The 22,912-nt window shown below is 47.0% G+C and overlaps 1 protein-coding gene across 2 annotated transcripts in view; it reads left to right on the top strand.

The window, feature by feature from the left end:
- Positions 1–22,912, top strand: part of tek (TEK tyrosine kinase, endothelial) — a 111,899-nt gene that overhangs the window by 30,776 nt on the left and 58,211 nt on the right. For both annotated transcript variants that reach the window (XM_038804024.1, XM_038804023.1), the window contains exons 3-10: positions 2,968–3,078; positions 6,520–6,672; positions 7,654–7,785; positions 10,116–10,250; positions 13,941–14,069; positions 15,069–15,223; positions 15,632–15,779; positions 19,413–19,574. In XM_038804024.1, coding sequence (XP_038659952.1) covers positions 2,968–3,078; positions 6,520–6,672; positions 7,654–7,785; positions 10,116–10,250; positions 13,941–14,069; positions 15,069–15,223; positions 15,632–15,779; positions 19,413–19,574 — 1,125 coding nt within the window. The remainder of the gene's footprint in view (positions 1–2,967; positions 3,079–6,519; positions 6,673–7,653; positions 7,786–10,115; positions 10,251–13,940; positions 14,070–15,068; positions 15,224–15,631; positions 15,780–19,412; positions 19,575–22,912) is intronic.

Here is a 22,912-nt window from a genome sequence, read left to right as displayed (position 1 = left end):
GCCCTTCTTTCTAAAAAAAAAGACATTGTTGAGCCCTGTGCCTGTTGCTCCGAGTCCTTGTTGAGCACAATAGTGGGTCATTGATTGCCAGTTGAAATTCCTTTTTACTGATGTTTTGGTTTCAGAGATGTGAAAGGAGCAGCAGTTGAGTTGGTCGCCTTGCTCAGGAAATTGGCAAAGTACACAGGTCCTTTCCGCACCACAGTACAGTACAGGAGAGGCCCTTTGGCCCATCAAGCCTGCACAGACTAAAAACTATCCTAATCGGCACTAATCCCACTTCCCAGCACTTGGTCCACAGCCTTGAATGTTGTGACATTTCAAGTACTCGTCAAAGTACTGTTTAAAGATTGTGACGTTTGCTGCTCTCCCAGACAGAACATTCCAGATTCCCACCACCCTCTGGGTGAAAAAGATTTTCCCCCTCTAAACATCCTGTCCCTTACCTTAAAATTATGTCCCCTTGTTATTGAGCCTTCAACCAAGGGGAAAAGCTGCTTTCTACCCACCCTGTCCGTGCCCCTCGTAATCTTATACACCTCAATCGGTTCTCTCCTCTGCTCCAGCGAAAATAACCCGAGCTTATCCAGCCTCTCTTCATAGCTAAAATGCTCCATCCCAGGCAACATCCTGGTGAATCTCCTCTGCACATTCTCTAATGTAGTCACATCCTTCCTATAGTGCGGTGACCAGAACTGCACAGAGTACTCCAGCTGTGGCCTCACCAATGTTTTGTACATCTCCAACATAACCTCCTTGCTCTTCTAATCTATGCCACGACTGACAAAGGCAAGTGTCCCGTCTGCCTTCCTAACTACCCTGCCACCTTCAGGAATCTTGGACAAGCACCCCCAAGATTCCTCTGTGCCTCTGAGAGTCCTAGTGTCCTGTCATTCACTGAGTGCTCCCTTGTTGTGTTACTCCTTCGAAACTGCATCACCTCACACTGTCCAGGGTTAAATTCCATGATGCACCCACCTGACCAATCCATCCACATCCGTCTATAATTTCTTCTCGCAGAGGGTGGGAAATCTCTGGAATTCTCTGCCTGACGGGAGGAGAGGGCCGGATCATTAGAAGTGTTCAAGGTGGAGGTGGATAATTGTTTGATACATCGAGGAATAGAGAGCTTTGGGGGAAATGGTACAGAGAAGGAGTTGAGGCCGGAATAGATCAGCTATGATCGTATTGGTAGACCTATCGTCTATTCCTGCTTCTAATTCATGTATTCTTGTCTATATCCTTCTATAACCTTAGATCAAAGTCAACCACCCAACCAATCTCCATGTCATCTGCAAACTTACTTATTCCCCCCCCCCCCCCCCCCCCCCCCCCCCCCCCCACCACACACACACACACACACACACACACACACACACACACACATTTTCTTCCAAATTGTTTATATATATCACAAACAATAAGGGACCTGCCACTGATCCCTATGGTATGACACTGGACACCGGCCTCCAGTCACACAGCCTTCTACAACCACCCTCTCCTATCAGAAAGCCAATTTAGGATTCAACTTATAATGCTACTCCATCTGGGACGTTGTCAAAGGCTTTGCTGAAATCTACATAAACTATATCAACTGCACTGCCCTCATCTACACACCTAGTCACCTCATTGAAAGGCTCAATTAATTTTGTTAGGAATGACCTCCCTCTCACAAAGCCACGCTGGCTATCCCTGATCAATCCTTGCCTCTCCAAGTGGAGATAGATTCTCTCCTTCAGAATTTTCTACAATAGTTTCCCTCCCACCAATGTGAGATTTACTGGTTTGTAATTCCCTGGTTTATCTCTACCACGTTTCTTGAAAAGTGGAACCACATTAGCCATCCTCCAGTCCTCTGGCACCTCCCCTGTGGCCAGAGAGGAATTAGAAATTTGAGTAAGAGTCCCTGTAATTTCTTCCCTTAGCAGCCTGGGAGCCAACTCATCTGGACCTGGGCATTTGTCCATTTTTAAGCCCGCCAGCACCTCACTCCCAATGTCAAACTACTCACGAACCTCACAGTCACTCTGTCTGAAACCTGCACCCATACCCTCTCACCCACATCTCCCTAGTAAGAAGTCTTACAACAGGTTAAAGTCCAACAGGTTTGTTTCAAACACGAACTTTCGGAGCGCTGCTCCTTCCTCAGGTGAATGGAGAGGTATGATCCAGAAACATTTATATAGACAAAGTCAGAGATGCCGGACAATGCTTGGAATGCGAGCATTTGCAGGTAATCAAATCATTACAGATCCACATCTCCCTGGCAGTGATCATGTGCAACTCACTCTGTACGTTCTAGGTCAGCAAAAATCAGATGCAGAGCTGTACCACCTGATTAATCACATTTGTAGCAAATACACAGTATAATGTTGACAATGTCAATAACCGTAATAAAAGCTGTTCATGCCACTTTTCCATCACTTTTCACACATTCTGAAGTTCCCTTTTTTGTGGCACTCTTTTTCCTTTAGAGAAGGCCATAGGGAGGTGTAAGGGAGATGTTCAAAATTATGAAGGATTTTGATAGAATAAATAAGGTCATAATGGGCTGAATCATTCTATGAATCTCACTGATATTATGAGGAAATACTACAAAATAAATGCAGCAGAGGACAATTCCCTTGTGCAGTGAGTATTTGCAACAACCGCACTCATAAAGAACTAACTTTGTCACGATATTTGCAATGGAGATCTTCTTTCATCTCTGAATGAGTTTCCGAAGTGCTTTGCCTCAGCTGTTTGGTTAGACTCTCTTGTCTGGAATGGTCAGGCGATTGATTAGTATTCCTGCTGCTGGAATCCCGCCCTCCTTCAAAGTGATCCTTAAACAGATGCAGAAAACATCAGCGTGTGTGCCCACCATGGTTCTGCCTCTGTCATAGATCCTGAATCATTGACTTTATGTCCCCTTGCTCAAGGATAGAGCGATCCACCTGACCTGTTAAAATATGTTTTATTTTTCAGCTCATTTCTTCCCAGAGGTATTTTCTATTACTGCAAATAAGGGTGAAAATGTGACCATTCAATTCAGGCGACAACTCCAGACAGATGCTGATGTGATGATCTATAAAAATGGTAATGGAACATCTGTAGTTCGATCCTTTCTCTGTCAGATGTGAGACGCACCAATTCTAATAATAATAATTCATAATAATCTTTAATATTGTCACAAGTTGGCTTACATTAACACTGCAATGAAGTTACTGTGAAAATCCCCAAGTCGCCACATTCTGGCGCCTGTTCGGGTACACGGAGGGAGAATTCAGAATTCTCAGCTGGCACAGGAATTGAACCCACGCTGCTGGCCTTGTTCTGCATCACAAACCAGCTGTTTAGCCCACTGAGCTAAACCAGCCCTGCTGAGTTCAGAATATTATTATTAATTAACATTTAAGCTGTTACTGTCAAGCTAACCAACTTATTGTGAAAGACAAAGAGACAGTGTTATTCTCAATCACTTCCTTCTTCAACATTCCTAATCCTTCTTCAGACATTTATTCATAAATAATAAATATGATGGTTTTCATTCTTCCAATTCTGGCATCTTGCTCATCATAATCGCTCCACCATTGGCGGATGTACCTTCAACTGCCTGTCTTCTAAGCTCTCAAATTCCCTCCCTGAACTCTCTCCGTCTGTCCACCTTATTCCCCTCCTTGGAGATGCTTCTCAATTCACTCCAAGATTCTGGTCAGCTGTCCTAATGTCGTTTTCTATCAAAATGTGTCTGATGATGCTCCGGTAGAGCAACTTGGGACATTTTACTTTTTTTTTAAAAAAGTATATTTATTAGGATTTTACGATTTTTAAACAACGCAACAAAATTACAAAATAAATAAGTAAGCAAGGAAAAAAACGTCTGAACATAATGAATATGGAGGGGAACAGGAGAACAACATTATAACTGTCTCGATACAATCAATAGTCGTGGCAGGATGCTTCTATAAACCCCACCAGAGATTAAGGAAGAAATCGGACGAGGTCAGGACAAATGGTAAAATGGCGTCGCTTTACCATGATGCATCTGCTCACAATTACCAAGAGAGTTCAGGATAGAGTTTCTGCATCATGTTCTGCTGCACACCAATATACATCTCTCTCAACTCTAACAGTACCAAAGGCACTAATGACAGACCACAGCCTCCTCTCCTCAGATACCAATCCCGTCTGCGCTCACACAGGAGTCAACCACGTGTTCTTGATGCTCATTGCTTACAAGAGAGAAGAAAACAAAGCAAATACGTGAAAACCCCAGTTCTAAAGGGAGTTACATAAATACCACACAACACAACTTAACCCCCCCCCCAGTCTCCGGCTCAGTGTGTGGCCAAAACCATTCCATGCATTAATACAGAGAGGACCGCAACATGTTTGGATTATGATCAAGTCTTCAAGGTCTCCCAGGAACAACAGAGAGGAAAACAGGCTGGAACCACCATAAGCAAACTACAGGTTAACAAAGGACTAGGACCAGTCCTGGTTCCCTATTTCCCAGGTGCCTGCAGACTACCCAACAATGGAGAACAAGAACAAGTTGCTCATTCAACCAAGAAAGCATCCCAACCCCCCCCCCTCCCCCCCCCCCCCCCCCACCCCGGGGGTAACGGGATATCAACCAAAATGCAGGGTTCAGATCAACCCCAGGTCCTGGTGCACCAACAAAGCAATACACAATATGTCCCGAATAGGCACCTTCAAGAAGGTCCAGGGGACAACAGGTTATCAGCCACAGACTGGACCTGGCTAGCCCAGCACCTCCTGACACACAGGAATCAATGCCCCCCCCCCCCCCCCCCCCCCCCCCCGGGACTTCCAGCGCAGCCCAACACCCAGACCCCAGCCGGACCTGCACCTCTCCAACCGCATCCAGGGGAATGCACCGCCCCCATTCACACTGAAAATAAAGGACGCTTACGCCAGCCCTACCCGGGGAGACCCCCATCGCCAAAGGGAAAAAGATTTGTCAAAACACCCAACAATTGGGTGCACCCAGCCTCCAAATCAAGATTAGTGAAGCATGGCAGCCAACCTTCGAGTTGAATCGGGAACTCGCTTTGCCCAGCACCGACCTCTCACATTTGTGAGGATAAACGACACCTCATGCAACAGGATGTCAAAGTCTCGAAGGCGGCAAAGTACTCTTCCCAGAACAAGAACTCTCTCACGTGCCTTGACCTATTCTTAGGAATACTTGGAAAATCTTCAAAGTTTCTAGTTGTTGATGAAATTTTTATTACCACCTGAACCAGTTTCGTCAGCCAAGATAAACATGAATTCTGCTGAAATCCATTGAGATTGTACAATATAGAAACAATTTGGCCTTGTGATAGCAATGAAGTCAGATTATAAATTTTCTGATATAAACGAGAATTAGTTTATTGATCACATATGGGGACAACTTTTCAAGTATTAAGAGCTCAAAACAGGATTGAAAACATGAGGCACACATTTTAAACATTTTATTTTGACCCTGCCACTATTAACGGGACTGCCTGCTGTATGGACCTGTACCACCGCAGTGAAACCCTTGGCAGGAGTTTGCCCTTGGTCAGATAGACCAGGAAATTCCAGCCAAGGTGCCAGAGGATCGCCATTTGTAAAGAAAGGCCGGGATTTTCCTCTTCGGCTCTCATTGGGCAGGTTTGGTGACGAAAGAGGAAAATACCCTGAGAAGGCCAAAGTTGCACTTCACGAGGAAACGATCACCACCCCCCTCCCCCCTCATCAGTGTCGGGCTGCGTCTCCTGCCATTTGTCAGGAACCTTCATGTTATACATTAACATATAGCATATCATTGTCAGGTGATATGCCGGAATAATCCCCCACACCAAAACGTCCATCCACGGCAACGTGAAGCATGATTGGTCTTGGGTGAAATGCACCCGGCGAGCAGCAATCCCAGGTGAGTTCTGAGATGAATGCGAGGCTCACAGCAAGAGGGCCGTGCCAGGGTAATGCCAGTTTAATGTCAGGGGAGTGCCAGAGGGTGCTCCCGGGTGAGGAATAATAGCAAATTACTGCGGATGCTGGAATCTGAAACCAAACAGAAACTGCTGGAAAATCTCAGCAGATCTGGCAGCATCTGTAGGGAGAGAAAAGGGCTAACGTTTGGAGTCCAGGTGACACTTTGTCAAAGCTTCTGGACTCGAAACATTAGCTCTTTTCTCTCCCTGCAGATGCTGCCAGACCTGCTGAGATTTTCCAGCAGTTTCTGTTTGGTCCCAGGTGAGGAATATTTCCTGGTGTGCTCGCTGTGTGCTGTGGTGGCCTTTACAAACGATGGCCAGATCGTTGATTGGCTGAGTTGATGGTGGGGCTGGCTTCCTGCCAGCGATACGATGGGGAACCCCTGCTGCCTTTTCTCAATATCCCGCGCTGCATGGCAGCAGATACCACCATTGCGGTTGGCGCCCGACATCGGCCTTTGCCAATACTGGAGAAAATCTTGCCCGCAAAGTTTGATTTTTCACAGTTTATCCTGCAGTTTGTAACTGCTGTTTCTTTTTGCTGTTCCAGGTGGGTTTATCTCATCCGTACCCAGGGATGATGTCGCTCATATGGTCGAATACCCATTCAAATCGGTCACTGTGGATGATGCAGGTGTCTACTCTGCATTTTTAATTGGAGGAAATGTTTTAACTGCGGCATTCACCCGGCTGATAGTAAGAAGTAAGATTTGTAGATAGTTTTGAATAACTGCATTATATTTCCAGGCTTGTGGGCAAAGTGCGTACGGGAGAAACTGAATAATAAAAAGGAGGAAAATGCCGTGTCTACATGTTCTGTTTACCTGATCCTACATTTCCAGCTTCTGCTTTACAATCATACCAGGGTTAAATCACAACGGCCGGTTTCACTGACTGGGTCTGTCTGTCCTCGGGACTAAACATTTAAGGGGTGATTTAATTGACGTGTTTAAGCAGATTAAAGGGTTTCATAGGGTCAATAGAAATAAATTATTTCCTCTGGTGGGGTGGGGTAACTCAGTAAAAGGAGACTGAATCTCTAAGTTACCTTGGCCATTTGGGAGCGATGTCAGGAAGTATTTCTCACACGAAAATTTGCGGAAATCTGGGACTTGAGGGGTGAGATATGTCATACAACTGAATCTTTATCAATGTTTAAAACGCTAGATAAACACTGAACTGCTCTTTACTTGTTAAGATTACTTATTACAATGAGCCACAAAGCTCACAGCTTGGATTCAGATACCACCCGTTGCAAGATGAGGTGGTCAGTCTCCTTGGCTGGGTCTCCTTCTCCTCGGAGTCCTGGGCTTGGGGTTTGCTTATACAATCGTTGTTACTGCAGGTCTCATTCTGGAGGCTTCTAGCCGCCCCACAGATGGACACAGATCAGGCCAAATGTAATCATAGTGACATGGTCCTGATGGAAAAAAGCCTGAGCTGTTGGTGGGATCCCTGGCCACATCCTTCCCACTACTGCAATGAGAACCAAAATGTCAGCACCCGCCCGCCCCGGTCAGGACCCTCGCTCGGGACCTTAAACATGCAAGTTTCTGTTGTCGGTGCTGTGCTTGTGTGTGTGTGTGAAGGTTATTGTGATTGTCGTTTCTGTTGGATTTCATTGAACATCAGTTGAATTGTTGAACAGTCCCAGTGTATGAATGATGAAATATTGGTGTTACAGAATGTGAAGCTAACATGTGGGGAGCTGAGTGCTCCAAGCTGTGTCCGGACTGCCTGAACGGAGGGGTTTGCCATGACCAGAAGGGGAAATGCATCTGTCCACCAGGATTCATGGGGCAGCGATGTGAAACAGGTACATTTCAGAGGTCTTGCTTCCCACACATCAGATAATGACCCACAATCCAAGGCTTTGAGTTACAACAGCAATGGTGGCACAGTAGTTAGCACGGTTGCTTCAGAGCGCCAGGGTCCCAGGTTCGATTCCCGGCTTGGGTCACTGTCTGTGCGGAGTTTGCACGATCTCCCCGTGTCTGCGTGGGTTTCCTCCGGGTGCTCCGGTTTCCTCCCACAGTCCAAAGATGTGCAGGTTAGGTGGATTGGCCAGGGTAAATTGCCCTTAGTGTCCAAAAAAGGTTAGGAGGGGTTAAGTTGGATGCTCTTTCCCAAGAGCCAGTGCAGACCCGATGGGCCGAATGGCCTCCTTCTTCAAAGTAAATTCAAAGTTCTGTAAACCGCAAACATGATAAAAAAAACATTTTGAAATTGATCAGGCTTTTTCTAACATATTCGGTGAGTTTTATTGGCCTGTCTTAGTCAGTTTTGAGTGCCTTTCCGAGTCAGCAAATCGTAGTCCCGCTCCATTACTGAAGGTTTACAATTGCATAAGGATCCGTTCCACTGGAGTAACTGCTCCCAAATTCCTGTTTCTGATGTTATCTACATGCTGTGCTACAGTGTCATTTCCCCGGCATTTGTATCCAGCAAGCTTCCATGTCGAGATAAGATGCCCACAAACTCCAATCACTATCAGGTCATCACTGAAAGTTCATCAATGTACTCGCTGGTGTTTCCTGCATCACACCAGTGACAGCATCTCAAAAAGTAAATCATTAACTGGAAAGCACTTTGCAATATCCTGAGCTGGTGAAAGATGCCAGAGCAATTAAAATCTTTCTTGTAGCCGATCGGATATTTTCAAATTTTATAATAATAATCTTTATTGTCACAATTAAGTTTACATTAAGACTGCAATAAAGTTACTGTGAAAATCCCCCAGTCGCCACACTCAGGTGCCTGTTCGGGTACATAGAGGGAGAATTCAGAATGTCCAATTCACCCAACAAGCATGTATTTTGGGACTTGTGGGAGGAAACCGGAGCACCCGGAGGAAACCCACGCAGACACTGGGAGAACGTGCAGACTCCGCACAGACAGTGACCCAAGCCAGGAATCGAACCCGGTCCCTGGCGCTGTGAAGCCACAGTGCTAACCACTGTGCTACCGTAAATCTAAACTGATACAAACCACTGACCTGAAAAATAGGTCCAAAGTTGGCTTCTTAAAGATGTAAAGGTGGGGATGCTACAACTTCATTCTAAAATTATAAGAGATATTTCAGATTTGGGGACAGCTGTGTTTAGCGCCGTTAACGTATTTTCTATTGTTTAAAAACAAGCTGCCAAAAGTTAGTTTGTTGTTAGCTAAGCCAGCTCTGTGTTCTCGTTTGCAGCCTGAGTTTCATAGGAGTGCTCATTGCAATCGGTGTGATCTTGGAGTTCAACCCTGATCTCTCTGCCCTACTGTCTCCTTGCATCCCTGTATCTTCCTCTGCTTCAGCTGGGAATTCCAATGTTTTCTTAAAAGATGCAGTGGTCATCGTGTCAAACCGGAGTTAAAACTGCAGTGTAGCTCCCACCACTCACTGTCCACACGTCACTTAGACACTGCCCATATTGAGTCAAGGATCTGACCATTTGCCGTGACCATAGGCATTAAAAGACATTGCTTAAACTGTTTTAAATGCGCTATCTCGCACAGTTGAGTGGGTGCTTATCCCAGACTAACTCATTGAACAAGATCAGCAAGAATCAAAGCTTTGAGTGGTCGCAATCAGATGATCACACCTGATGAAAATCTGATGAGGTTCGCAATGATTTTCTGATTGTAAGTGTGAATAAGTAGGATAGACAGCTACTAAATGAAATTGTTTATAACAAGAATGGGTGCAGCCTCTACATTTTTGGTTTTACTGCCTGCTGCATGTGGCAGATGAACTGCCAATGCACCCACTAGATGTGTTGTGGGTTATTGGAGTCACTCATTCCCCTGTGACGTCAAATCCTGACTGACTCTGGCTAGTCCTGATGTACTTGTTAATACCCTTCCCTACCCCTTCTTGCCCTACACCTTCAGGAGCAGTTTTACTAAGAGAATGAGGCGTGCTGCAACAATTGTTTCAGCACAGAGGGAGGGTTTGACACAATGACCATTGCATCTTTTCAGGGAACATTGGAATTCCCAGCTGAAGCAGAGGAAGATACAGGGATGCAAGGAGACAACAGGGCAGAGAGATAAGGGATGGCTGCTTCTAGCAAAGAACTAACACAGACAATATGACCCCTTGCTCCATCGAGCACCTTCCTTTGACTGTATATTTACTCTACTTTATTGAAATTCTTACAGCATGTGGGCAAAGTACGTACGGGAGAAGCTGCAGAATATGTAAAGGAGGAAACTGTCGCTTCTCCATGTTCTGTTTACCTGACCCTTATGGCTGCTCCTGTGCTACTGGATGGAGGGGACTTCAATGCGATAAAGGTACAATTTGTGGAACCAGACTCTCAACCCTCAATCACCAATAAAAATAATGACAGTATCCTAAATGATAAAACCCTTTGCGTTTCTGATCAGCCTTTAACAAACAGACATAATTCACAACAATGTACAATGAAAGATCTCCATTAGTTTCCAGTGTAATGTTAAAGGGCTCGATAGAGGGCAGCAGGGTGGTGCAGTGGGTAGCACTGTGGTAGTCACCATCCACAAGGCGGACCGCCAATACACTGCGTTTGAAGCGGACGGCCACCTCTATCATTTCTTTAGGGTTCCCTTCGGCGTCACTAACGGGTCTCGGTCTTCCAACGTGAGATAGACCGAATGGTTGACCAGTACGGACTGCGGGCCACCTTCCCATACCTAGATAACGTCACCATCTGCGGCCACGATCAGCAGGACCACGACGCTAACCTCAAATTTCTCCACACCGCCAAACTCCTCAACCTCACGTACAATAAGGAGAAGTGCGTGTTCCGCACCAACCGCTTAGCCATCCTTGGCTATGTTGTGGAAAACGGAGTCCGAGGGCCCGACCCCGACCGCATGTGCCCCCTCCTGGAACTCCCACTGCCCCAAGGCCCTGAAACGATGCCTGGGATTTTTCTCCTATTATGCCCAGTGGGTCCCTAACTTTGCGGACAAGGCCCGCCCACTCATCCACTCCACAGTTTTCCTCCTGACGGCTGAGGCCCGCCAGGCCTTCAACCGCATCAAGGTAGACATCGCAAAGGCCACGATACACGCAGTCAATGAGTCCCTCACTTTTCAGGTCGAGAGCGATGCATCGGACGTCGCTCTGGCCGCCACCCTCAACCAGGCAGGCAGGCCCGTGGCATTCTTTTCACGCACCAGCCATACCTCCAAAATTCGGTACTCCTCTTCGAAAAGGAGGCCCAAGCCATTGTTGAAGCAGTGCGACATTGGAGGCATTACCTGGCCGGCAGGAGATTCACTCTCCTCACTGACCAATGGTCGGTTGCCTTCATGTTCAACAACACACAGCGGGGCAAGATCAAAAATGATAAAACCTTGAGGTGGAGGATCAAACTCTCCACCTACAATTACGAGATTTTGTATCACTCCGGGAAGCTCAACGAGCCCCCTGATGCCGTATCCCGAGGTACATGTGCCAGCGCACTAGTGGACCGACTCTGAGCCCCACAGGATAGTCTCTGTCACCCGATTCTTTCACTTCATAAAAGCCCGCAACCTGCCCTACTCATTTGAGGAGGTCAGGACCGTACCCAGAGACTGCCAGGTCTGTGCGGAGTGCCGCACTTCTACCGGCCAGACTGAGCGCACCTGGTGAAGGCCTCCCGCCCCTTTGGACGCCTCAGCATGGATTTCAAAGGGCCCCTCCCCTCCACTGACCAAAACACGTGCTTCCTGAACGTTGTCGATGAATACTCCCGATTCCCCTTCGCCATCCCATGCCCTGATATGACGTCTGCCACGGTCATTAAAGCACTCAACAGCATCTTCACCCTGTTTGGTTTCCCCGCTTACGTCCACAGCGACCGGGGATCCTCCTTTATGAGCGATGACCTGCGTCAGTTCCTGCTCAGCAAGGGCATCGCCACGAGCAGGACGACCAGCTACATTCCCCTGGGAAACGGGCGGGTGGAGAGGAAGAATGGGACGGTCTGGAAGGCCGTCCTGCTGGCCCTATGGTCTAAAACTCTCCCGGCCTCCGGCTATCAGCAGATCCTCCCTGACGCCCTTCACTCCATCCGGTAACTACTCTGCACTGCAACTAACAAAACCCCCCATGAACACCTCCTTGCCTTCCCCAGGAAGTCTACCTCCGGGGTTTCGCTCCCAACATGGCTGGCAGCTCCCAGACCCGTCCTCCTCTGTAAACACGTGCGGACCCATAAGGCGGACCCGTTGGTCAAAAGAGTACAACTACTGCCCGCGAACCCGCAGTACGCCTACGTGGCGCACCCTAAGGGGCGCAAGGACACAGTCTCCCTCCGGGACCTGGCACCAGCTGGATCCCCACCCACGGCCCACCACCCGACACCCTCCCTCCCTCCGATTGCCCCGGCGCCACTCACCCTCCCCCCAGAGCACCTCACCCCAGTCCCCGCCCCAGGACGATCTGTCCTCCCACTGGTTCCACTCGGGGATGAGGATGAGGACAACACTCTCCCGGAGTCACAGGCGACCAAGTCGGTGCCCGCATCACCACCGGGACCGAGGCGATCACAGCGGAGGGTCAAGGCACCCGACTGACTGAACCTGTAGATTTTGCCTGAACTGTACCTTTTTCCACCATCGCTGGACTTTTTTGTAACAGGGGGTGAATGTGGTAGTCACCACTAACTATATATTATATGTAGTAACTGTATATTAGATGTAGTACGGTAAGGCTCTAGTAGCACGGTAAGGCTTTAGATGTAGTACGGTAAGAGGTACAGGGGTAAATCCCTGCTTGTTGGCTCCGCCCAGTAGGCGGAGTATAAATGTGTGTGCTCGCCGGAGCTGCTCCCATTCTGGTAGCAGCTGCAGGAGGCCACACATCTCAGCTCAATAAAGCCTCGATTATTCTCCACTCTCGTCTTTGTAGTAATTGATAGTGCATCACACTGCAGCCTCACAGCCCCGAAGTCCCAGGTTCGATCCCAGTCCCGGATCACTGTGTAGGATTTCTGTGTAGAGTTTGTACATTCTCCCCGTGTTTGCGTGGGTTTCGTCCCCACAACCCACAGATGTGCAGGGTAGGTGGATTGGCCAGGCCAAATTACCCCTTAATTGGAAAAATGAATTGGGTACTCTACATTTTTTTTAAAAGGGCTCGATAGTGCAAGGGTTAACGTGGAACTGGAGAAATAGTGTGCCCCCAATATGATGTATAGAGTCACATGGTAATAGGCTCAAAGAGAATACTTTTCCCTTCGGGCAGCAGGGTAGCATGGTGGTTAGCATAAATGCTTCACAGCTTCAGGGTCCCAGGTTTGATTCCCAGCTGGGTCACTGTCTGTGTGGAGTCTGCACGTCCTCCCCCTGTGTGCGTGGGTTTCCTCCGGGTGCTCCGGTTTCCTCCCACAGTCCAAAGATGTGCGGGTTAGGTGGATTGGCCATGCTAAATTGCCCGTAGTGTCCTAAAAAGTAAGGTTATGGGGGGGGTTGTTGGGTTACGGGTATAGGGTGGATACGTGGGTTTGAGTAGGGTGATCATGGCTCGGCACAACATTGAGGGCCGAAGGGCCTGTTCTGTGCTGTACTGTTCTATGTTCTATGTTCTAATACTCTGGAAGAAGCATACCTGCATGGAGCAGTGTCATGCATGACAGCAACCTGTGATCTGTAAATAGTTAAAAACAAATAATAAATGGTTCATGTTTAAACACACAAGAATCAAGATCTCATCTTGTGACATCTAAAGATATACATATTACAACAGATCAATCCCCCTGCCCCTTTGACCTCTCGCCCTGTGGTTGTCTAAGAGTCCTCTACCCTGTACCTTTCAACTCCTTGTTGACGAATCAAAGATATTCTGGAATGTTCTGCAAACTGTACAATCTCTGAGTGACTGGTGTGATCGGGAGCCCTCTTAAGTGTGGAGTTAAAAAAGTTTCAGTCATAAAACAGGATCTTCAAAATTATACTGAAGGTTATTTATTTTGAAGGGGCATTTTTATTGAACTGTTTTTTTTTTGTTTGCAGCTTGTGACCCTGGGTTCTATGGGCCTGACTGCCGGCTGAAGTGTGAGTGTATCAATGGAGGAAAGTGTGATCGCTTCCGAGGGTGCCTGTGCCCCCAGCATTGGCAGGGCCAACGGTGTGAGAAAGAAGGTAAAAAGCACAATTAATAGCACTGTAACATCTCAGTACATCTTAATGCGGAAGCATATAATAAATAGGGAATTCCAAATTCGAGTAATAGAAGGCAACCTGGGTACACATTGGGTGGCACGGTAGCACAGTGGTTAGCACTGTTGCTTCACAGCTCCGGGGACCCAGGTTCGATTCCCGGCTTGGGTCACTGTCTGTGCGGAGTCTGCACGTTCTCCCCGTGTCTGTGTGGGTTTCCTCCGGGGGATCCGGTTTCCTCCCACAAGTCCCGAAAGACGTGCTGGTTAGGTGAATTGGACATTCTGAATTCTCCCTCAGTGTATCCGAACTTGGTGACTACTGCGCACGCTATGAGAAAAAGTGGTTAATTGACAAGAACGGGAAGCACAATAGCACAGTGGTTAGCACAGTTGCTTCACAGCTCCACGGTCCCGGGTTCAATTCCCGGCTTGGGTCACTGTCTGTGCAGAGTCTCCATCTTCTATCCGTGTCTGTGTGGATTTCCTCCGGGTGCTCCGGTTTCCTCCCACAAGTCCAAAGATGTGCAGGCTTGGTGGATTGGCCATGCTAAATTGTCCCTTAGTGTCCAAAAAGATTGGGTGGGGTTACTGGGTTACGGGGATAGGGTAGAAGTGTGAGCTTAGGTAGGGTGCTCTGGGCTGTAAATTCTATGCTTCCATGAAATGACCAACATGGCTCATTTCCAGCTGTCTTTCCTGCGAGGCCATTGCTGACCCTGATATTGCTGTGCTAATTGAGCCTGACGGTGGCCTCCTGTGCTAGCCCTTGTGGAAGTCGAAAGGCAGATCATTCGTATGAGGCACGGGGGCCATTGCAGACACATCTCCGGCAACTGCCTACATCATTGACAGCATCACTGCTGCTACGCCACCCTCATAGGGGAGCTTGACCCCTCTCCACCCCCCAACCTCCACACTCATTGTAGCTTTTTCATTCAAGAGACTTTGCTTTTTGTGAAATTGTGTGTTGCCTTTGCAGGTTTAGGTGAATTGCCTCTTCAATTGGTGAATCCCAGTGACAACATTGAGGTGAATACTGGAATGAACTTGCGTCTGAACTGTACAGCGACAGGACAGCCAATGCCAGTGCACGGTGACATTCAGCTACTGATACCACATCGAGGAGAAGTTAATGTAAGCACATTATCCCAGTGGCAGCTTCCTCCAACTCTCTCAATGCTCCCTCTCAATGCTCCCTCCCTTGTTGGTAGCCAGAGACGTGATCACCCCAAAAAGTCCTTAGATATTGAGATATTTACCTATACCACTTACCATAACCACTCCCTGTGGTCAGGAGTTCCACATTTTCACCTGGTTCTCTGGTTCTGTTGATTGATAAATAATTTAACTCTGCTCAGCCCAGTTTGATACACTTCCTGGGTGTTGATAATTATTAAAGAACCTCCAGATGTTGAACTTTGCAGAAAACCCGCTCTGTTAAGCAGTTTGCTGAAACCTTGGCTGTATGAATATTCCCCAGATTGGGAAGGATGTTGTATTTGTCCGTTGTCACTTACACTGTCTATTGCTTCTCCATTTCAGCCGGAAAGGACGATAACTCACCCAGTCAACCAAACCATAACGTTCTTCAAAGTGTTGAAAATGTCACCATCGGATTCAGGCGAATGGATCTGCCACGTCAAAACAGCGGTTGGAGTTGCTGTGAGGCCCTTCAATGTGTCTGTCAAAGGTAGGCTATTTCTACATAGTATTTACAGCACAAAAACAGGCCATTCAGCCCAACTGGTCTCCACTGGTGAATCTGCTCCACACGGGCCTCCTCCAACCTGACTCTCATCCTATCCTTCTATTCCATTCTCTCTCAGATGCTTATCTAACTTCCTTCAATTTATCTATACTATTTTCCCTAACCACTTCCTGTGATAGTGAGTTCCACATCCTCACCACTCTCTGGATAAAGACGTTTCTCCTGAATTCCACATTGGATTTAATAGTCATTATCTTGTATTCATGGTCCCTAGTCCTGATCTCGTCCACATTGGAAAGACTTTCTCCATGTCAATCCTGTCAAACTCTTTCATAATTGCACAGACATCTATTGTCTCACCACTTGGCCTTCTCTTTTCAAAGGAAAAGATCCCAACATTTTTGGTCTGTAACCTCTCAATTCTGTGAATCTCTTGCATCTTCTCCGGTGCCTCCACACACTTGTAATCAGGGCCGGGATTCTCCCCTACCCGGCAGGGGCGGGGGGTCCCGGCGTAGCGGAGTGGTGCCAACTACTCCGCACCTTTGGGGGCTAGGCCCGCGCCGGAGCGGTTGGCACCACGCCGACTGGCGCCAAAACCGGCACCAATGGCCTTTGATGCGCCGGTTCGCACATGCGCCGGTGGTGACGTCAGCGGCAGCTGCTGCTGACGTCACCACCGGCGCATGCGCGCTGGGGGATTCTCTTCCGCCTCCGCCATGGTGGAGGCCGTGGTGGCGGTGGAAGAAAAAGAGTGCCCCCACGGCACTGGCCCGCCCGCCAATCGGTGGGCCCCGATCGCGGACCTGGCCACCGTGGGGGCACCCCGCAGGGTCCGATCGCCCCCCCCACCCCCCGGGGGCCCGCTTGCGCCGCCACCAGAGGTGGTTCAAACCTCGGTGGTGGGAGAGGCCTCCCAGCGGCGGGACTTCTGCCCATCGCTGTCCTGCGTGGGGTTGGAGAATTTTGCCCCAGAACAGTGCACGGTATCTCAAGTCTGGACTGCCAGTCGTCGGTCTGTCCTGGTATATACAATGTTACAGCTGAAATCCCTGTGATCACCACAACATGACATAGCTCTCGGAAAGAGTTATGTTCAAGAACAGCGATAAAGAAGACATGACCTGGTAGGTAACCTGCAGTGCTCACTTCCTCCTGACATTGAAACTTTATGACAGAATTCGCAAAATAAACATTTAGGCCCCAGAAATTATTGAGTGCAGCAACAAGGTTATGCTGAAATGTTCCTAAATTTATCTAAATCAAATTTTTGCAATCAGAAAATCTCCTTACCAGCCATACCCCAATTCAAGTCAATCAAGCAAATGGTTAAACTCCACAAACTCAGACATCGACCGCATATAAAACATTACACAGCAAGCAGCCACAAATTTTAATTTTTCACTTCTGTTTATCTTTGTTTGTTTCTGGTATTCTCTACATCTAGTGAGTGCACAGGTATTTCAAACAAGTGTTCCCAGGAACAACATGTTATATCTTTTTTATCTACTGTTATGAAAACAAAGATAGTTTTAAGAGATTTATGTTTGTGTTGGTAAACATTAAAAATGAGTTATAGTTTTAAGTGGGTTTAATTTAATGTTTCTTTGCCTGGAAGGGTACAATCTATAGTTGGAGTCATGCTGGAAAAAGGTGTTTGTATGTGCGGGGTTGGTTAAGTTCCAATTTTTCTATTGTGCTTAGAGAGGGCTAAGGTGTGAAGAATAAATAAAAGGCATGTGGGGGTTGCTGAGCAACTGGAGGCCCTTGTAAGGAATACAAAATGCTTTTAAGTTACAGTTTAGCTACTTTGATTGCAGTTGGAGATAGGTAGTGAAGGAGAAGGCTGCTCTTATTGCTGTGCTAGAAACAGTTAGCTTTAGAAGGCAAAGGAAGGAACATCACTCTCAGCCATGCAAGGAGAAAAGCCATACTATGGAGTAATGGTTAAAAAAAAACAGTTGCTGGAAATCTAAAGTCCAGGTAGTTAAGGAAACTAGAGAAATGGGGAGAAGTGTTCAAGAACAAATCTGGAGTTAAGTGAACAGAGACCAAGGTATGGTTCAGGCGAATTCAGTGTTCTCAGTTCAAGAGACAATTGCGGTAACATGATTTAAAGTGGGATAACAGCCCTCAAAGGTAAATCAAACATCTGATGCTACTTCAATACAATCTGGGAATTGAGAATTAAAATAATTGTGAGCAGTTTCAACAGCGGTCAAGAGGAAAAACTTCTAAAGGGATTAGTGTTAAACTCCTGGACTGGATTCACTTTTAAAATTGGTGCAGTGGCTTTGTTTAAACATGTGTCATTTGGAAAACCTGGTCTGGATTTCGGAATGTGAACTGCGAAGCAAAAGCATAATTATGAGAGAAGATTTTAAAGCTGTTTTTGGGAGTGGACTTTGGAAACTCTCATGTGACAATCATCTGTGGGAATTCTAAAGAGATAGCCACAAACATTCACTTAGGGTTCACAGTGGAGAGTGTATTTGCCCACAGTCATCTTGTGTGCTTAAATGGACTTTGTGTCAATGAGTAGATTAAGATGTACTTTGTAATCCATCTAAAATATCAAGGAAAAGATCTTTATTCAGAGAGTTGTGAGATTGTGGAACCCAATGCCAAAGACATTGGTAGAGGTGAATAGATTGGATACATTTAATGGAATGCTGGTTAAGTTCCCCTTGGTTTAAGATGTACTTTGTAATCCACGTTAATCCTAAAGTCTGTGTGTAACTGTTAAACTAAAGGGGGAGCAAAGGTATTATAATCTAACTTTTTTCATGTTTAATTTTTAAAAAATATTGTTGTTAAAACTAATTAGCGGTCCCATGACTCTGTTCCTCCACATTTTATTTTTTAAAAAGTGAAAGTAAGGGTAATTTGAGCCAGGGTTCCATTCTGGGATCTTCCTGACCAGTTATAACACCAACTGGGATCATAACACTACTGTAACTCAACTACCATCTTATAATGTTCTACCTTTTGTTGTCATCTTACTGTGGTCTTACTCCAGTAGGAACTCAGGGGAAATAAAATGTTTAAAATCTGTGGGTGTTCAGTATACAATAAAATGTTTCTAAAACAAAGCATCGAGCATTAGGTGTAATTCTGTGATTGGACAGCATTTGCAGAGCAATCCCGAGTGCGCTGGTATCTACACAAACAGCCAGTTGGAGTTTATCAGTCAAGCTTGTAACATGGCACTTGCTAGACGTGAAATACATTTGTACACGGGGTCCTGTACTCTGCATACAAAAGGAATTTGTTCAAGCCGTTCACATTTTTTGGCACTGCCCAGGAGCTTCGATAAGCTTAGTCCCCCATTGTTTTCTGCAAGGCAACACCTCAGCCAATCAAAATTAACTTGCCAACAAATCGGGACCACCTTTTCTCCTGCAGTTTAAATTGTTGTGATGGTTTGAAATTTGATATTCTCGCATTTGTCCTGATGTGTGTAACATAAAAAGCTTCAGCAACATGTTTATTTTCATCAACATTCAAAATGTTTCTAGTGTGTACCTCCCTCTTGGTGAGCCTGTACGATATGCTTCTTCAACAGTTTTCTATCAGTGGCGCCTTAACTGATTACTAATTGTTCATTTTCAACAGTCCCTCCTTCACCACAGACTCCTCCGACTAAAACCAACAGCGGCACCCGATACATTATTGTTAAGGCCAATGTTGAGCCACATAATGGTGATGGACCAATCATCCTAACAAGACTCCTCTATAAACCTGCAGGAGGATTGGAGTCATGGTCATCCGTCGAAGGTAAGAATGTCATTCTACATGGTCCCTCTTTGCTTCGAGGAGCTGTTAGTATTTATAAAGTGCGTGGCATGTGGGCTCCAATGTATTGCTTCAAACTGCAGTTATCCCATGCCAAGGAAGCAATCTTGGTGAGCAGGGGCCACACCCCGGCATAATAGAAGGGAGGAAAAGTCATCAGAGGGATGACATCCAAAGTCATCCGAAGGGCCTGTACTGCGCTGTAATGTTCTATGGTCTATGTTCTATATAGAACATATAGAACATTACAGCGCAGTACAGGCCCTTCGGCCCTCGATGTTGCACCGACCTGTGAAACCACTCTAAAGCCCATCTACACTATTCCCTTATCGTCCATATGTCTATCCAATGACCATTTGAACGGGGTTAATGTTGGCGAGTCCACTACTGTTGCAGGCAGGGCATTCCACGCCTTTACTACTCTCTGAGTAAAGAACCTACCTCTGACATCTGTCCTATATCTATCTCCCCTCAATTTAAAGCTATGTCCCCTCGTGCTAGACATCACCATCCGAGGAAAAAGGCTCTCACTGTCCACCTTATCTAATCTTCTGATCACGATGAATGCCTCAATTAAGTCACCTCTTAACCTTCTTCTCTCTAACGAAAACAGCATCAAGTCCCTCAGCCTTTCCTCATAAGATCTTCCCTCCATACCAGGCAACATCCTGGTAAATCTCCTGGAAGGAATTAATATTTACGAAACGTTAATCATAAAGTAATTAAGAATATACAAGACTCATTGATTTCATTTGCATCTATAAATACTTTTGCTTATAAAGCAGCTTCATACGCACAGTATTTCAGCATCATCTGATTACTGTCTTATTAGCTACAGATTGTTTCTACCGAATGCAAGAGGTAATATCAGTTTTATGGGGGCTGATTTGACCAGGTCAGTGTGGTCACTCAGAGTGAGATAGGGTCAGTGTGGTCACTCAGAGTGAGATAGGGTCAGTGTGGTCACTCAGAGTGAGATAGGGTCAGGGTGGTCACTCTGGGAGTGCGATAGGGTCAGTGTGGTGTCATGCGAGTGTACATTTAAGAAATGGGTGTTTATCAGTGATGTCAGAGTGTGGGTGGAGCTGGGCTGTCTGTCGGCTTTTTACTTTCGTTTTAGGCTGTTTGCTGCAGAGTGTGTTTTAGTTTCGTTTTCAGTGTTGGAGCTGAAGCCAGCCAAAGCAGGTGTACTGCTGTTCTCTCTGCCATGAAAAGACTATCCCTTGATCATTTGGTGAATTCAGAACTATATATGTTCTCAGTAGTGAATGTAAGCCTAATGTGCTTCTGTTAAAAGGTGTTTCTTTTGTCTTCTGGATGTTGTTTGGGAAGTTATTAAGGATTACTTAGTGTTGTATTCTTTGGGGGTTGTATTTGAATTAATGGTTGCTAAGATGTTCACTGCATGTTTTAAAAAGGTTAACTTGAGTTCATTATTGTTTTGCTTTAAAAAATACGTTTCCATTTCTGCTGTACCACACCTGTAGAGTGGGCCATATGCTCCCCATACCACAATCTAGTAAAAGTCGTGGGTCAGGGGAACTCCGTGATACACTTTGGGGTTCTCTAAACCCTGGCCCATAACAGTGGTCACTCTGGGAGTGAGAGTCAGGAAAGTCACTCTAGGAGTGAGATAGGGTCAGTGTGGTCACTCTGGGAGTGAGATAGGGTCAGTGTGGTCACTCTGGGAGTGAGATAGGGTCAGTGTGGTCACTCTGGGAGTGAGATAGGGTCAGGATTGTCACTCTAGGAGTGAGATAGGGTCAGTGAGGTCATTCTGGGAGTGAGATAGGGTCAGTGTGGTCACTCCGAGAGTGAGATAGAGTCAGTGTGGTCACTCAGAGTGAGATAGAGTCAGGGTGGTCACTCAGAGTGAGATAGGGTCAGTGTGGTCACTCCGAGAGTGAGATAGGGTCAGTGTGGTCACTCAGTGAGATAGGGTCAGTGTGGTCACTCTGGGAGTGAGATAGGGTCAGTCCGGTCACTTTGAGAGTGAGATAGAGTCAGTGTGGTCACTCAGAGTGAGATAGGGACAGTGTGGTCACTCTGGGAGTGAGATAGGGACAGTGTGGTCACTCTGGAAGTGAGATAGGGTCAGTGTGGTCACTCTGGGAGTGAGATAGGGACAGTGTGGTCACTCTGGGAGTGAGATAGGGACAGTGTGGTCACTCTGGGAGTGAGATAGGGACAGTGTGGTCACTCTGGGAGTGAGATAGGGACAGTGTGGTCACTCTGGAAGTGAGATAGGGTCAGTGTGGTCACTCTGGGAGTGAGATAGGGACAGTGTGGTCACTCTGGAAGTGAGATAGGGTCAGTGTGGTCACTCTGGAAGTGAGATAGGGTCAGTGTGGTCACTTTGAGAGTGAGATAAGTCAGTGTGGTCACTCAGAGTGAGATAGGGACAGTGTGGTCACTCTGGAAGTGAGATAGGATCAGTGTGGTCACTCTGGGAGTGAGATAGGGACAGTGTGGTCACTCTGGGAGTGAGATAGGGACAGTGTGGTCACTCTGGGAGCGAGATAGGGTCAGGGTGGTCACCTTGGGAGTGAGATAGAGCCAGGATTGTCACTCTGGCAGTGAGATATGGTCAGGGTGGTCACTCTGGGAGTGAGATAGGGTCAGTATGGTCACTCTGGGAGTGAGATAGGGTCAGTGTGGTCACTCTGGGAGTGAGATAAGGTCAGTGTGGTCACTCAGAGCGAGATATAGTCAGGGTGGTCACTCCGGGAGTGAGATAGGGTCAGTGTGGTCACTCTGGGAGTGAGATAGGGACAGTGTGGTCACTCTGGGAGTGAGATAGGGACAGTGTGGTCACTCTGGGAGTGAGATAGGGACAGTGTGGTCACTCTTGGAGTGAGATAGGGACAATGTGGTCACTCTGGGAGTGAGATAAGGTCAGTGTGGTCACTCAGAGCGAGATATAGTCAGGGTGGTCACTCTGGGAGTGAGATAGGGTCAGGGTGGTCACTCTGGGAGTGAGATAGAGTCAGGGTGGTCACTCTGGGAGTGAGATAGGGTCAGGGTGGTCACTCTGGGAGTGAGATAGGGTCAGTGTGGTCACTCAGAGCGAGATATAGTCAGGGTGGTCACTCTGAGAGTGAGATAGGGTCAGGGTGGTCACTCAGAGTGAGATAGGGTCAGTGTGGTCACCCTGGGAGTGAGATAGAGTCAGGGTGGTCACTCTGGGAGTGAGATAGGGACAGTGTGGTCACTCTGGGAGTGAGATAGGGACAGTGTGGTCACTCTGGAAGTGAGATAGGGTCAGTGTGGTCACTCAGAGTGAGATAGGGACAGTGTGGTCACTCTGGGAGTGAGATAGG

The sequence above is a fragment of the Scyliorhinus canicula genome, chromosome 8, assembly GCF_902713615.1.
Source record: "Scyliorhinus canicula chromosome 8, sScyCan1.1, whole genome shotgun sequence".
NCBI classification, from domain to species: Eukaryota; Metazoa; Chordata; class Chondrichthyes; order Carcharhiniformes; family Scyliorhinidae; genus Scyliorhinus; species Scyliorhinus canicula.
Note: the sequence above shows the minus strand (reverse complement) of the source record. Positions and strands in the feature narration are given on the sequence as shown.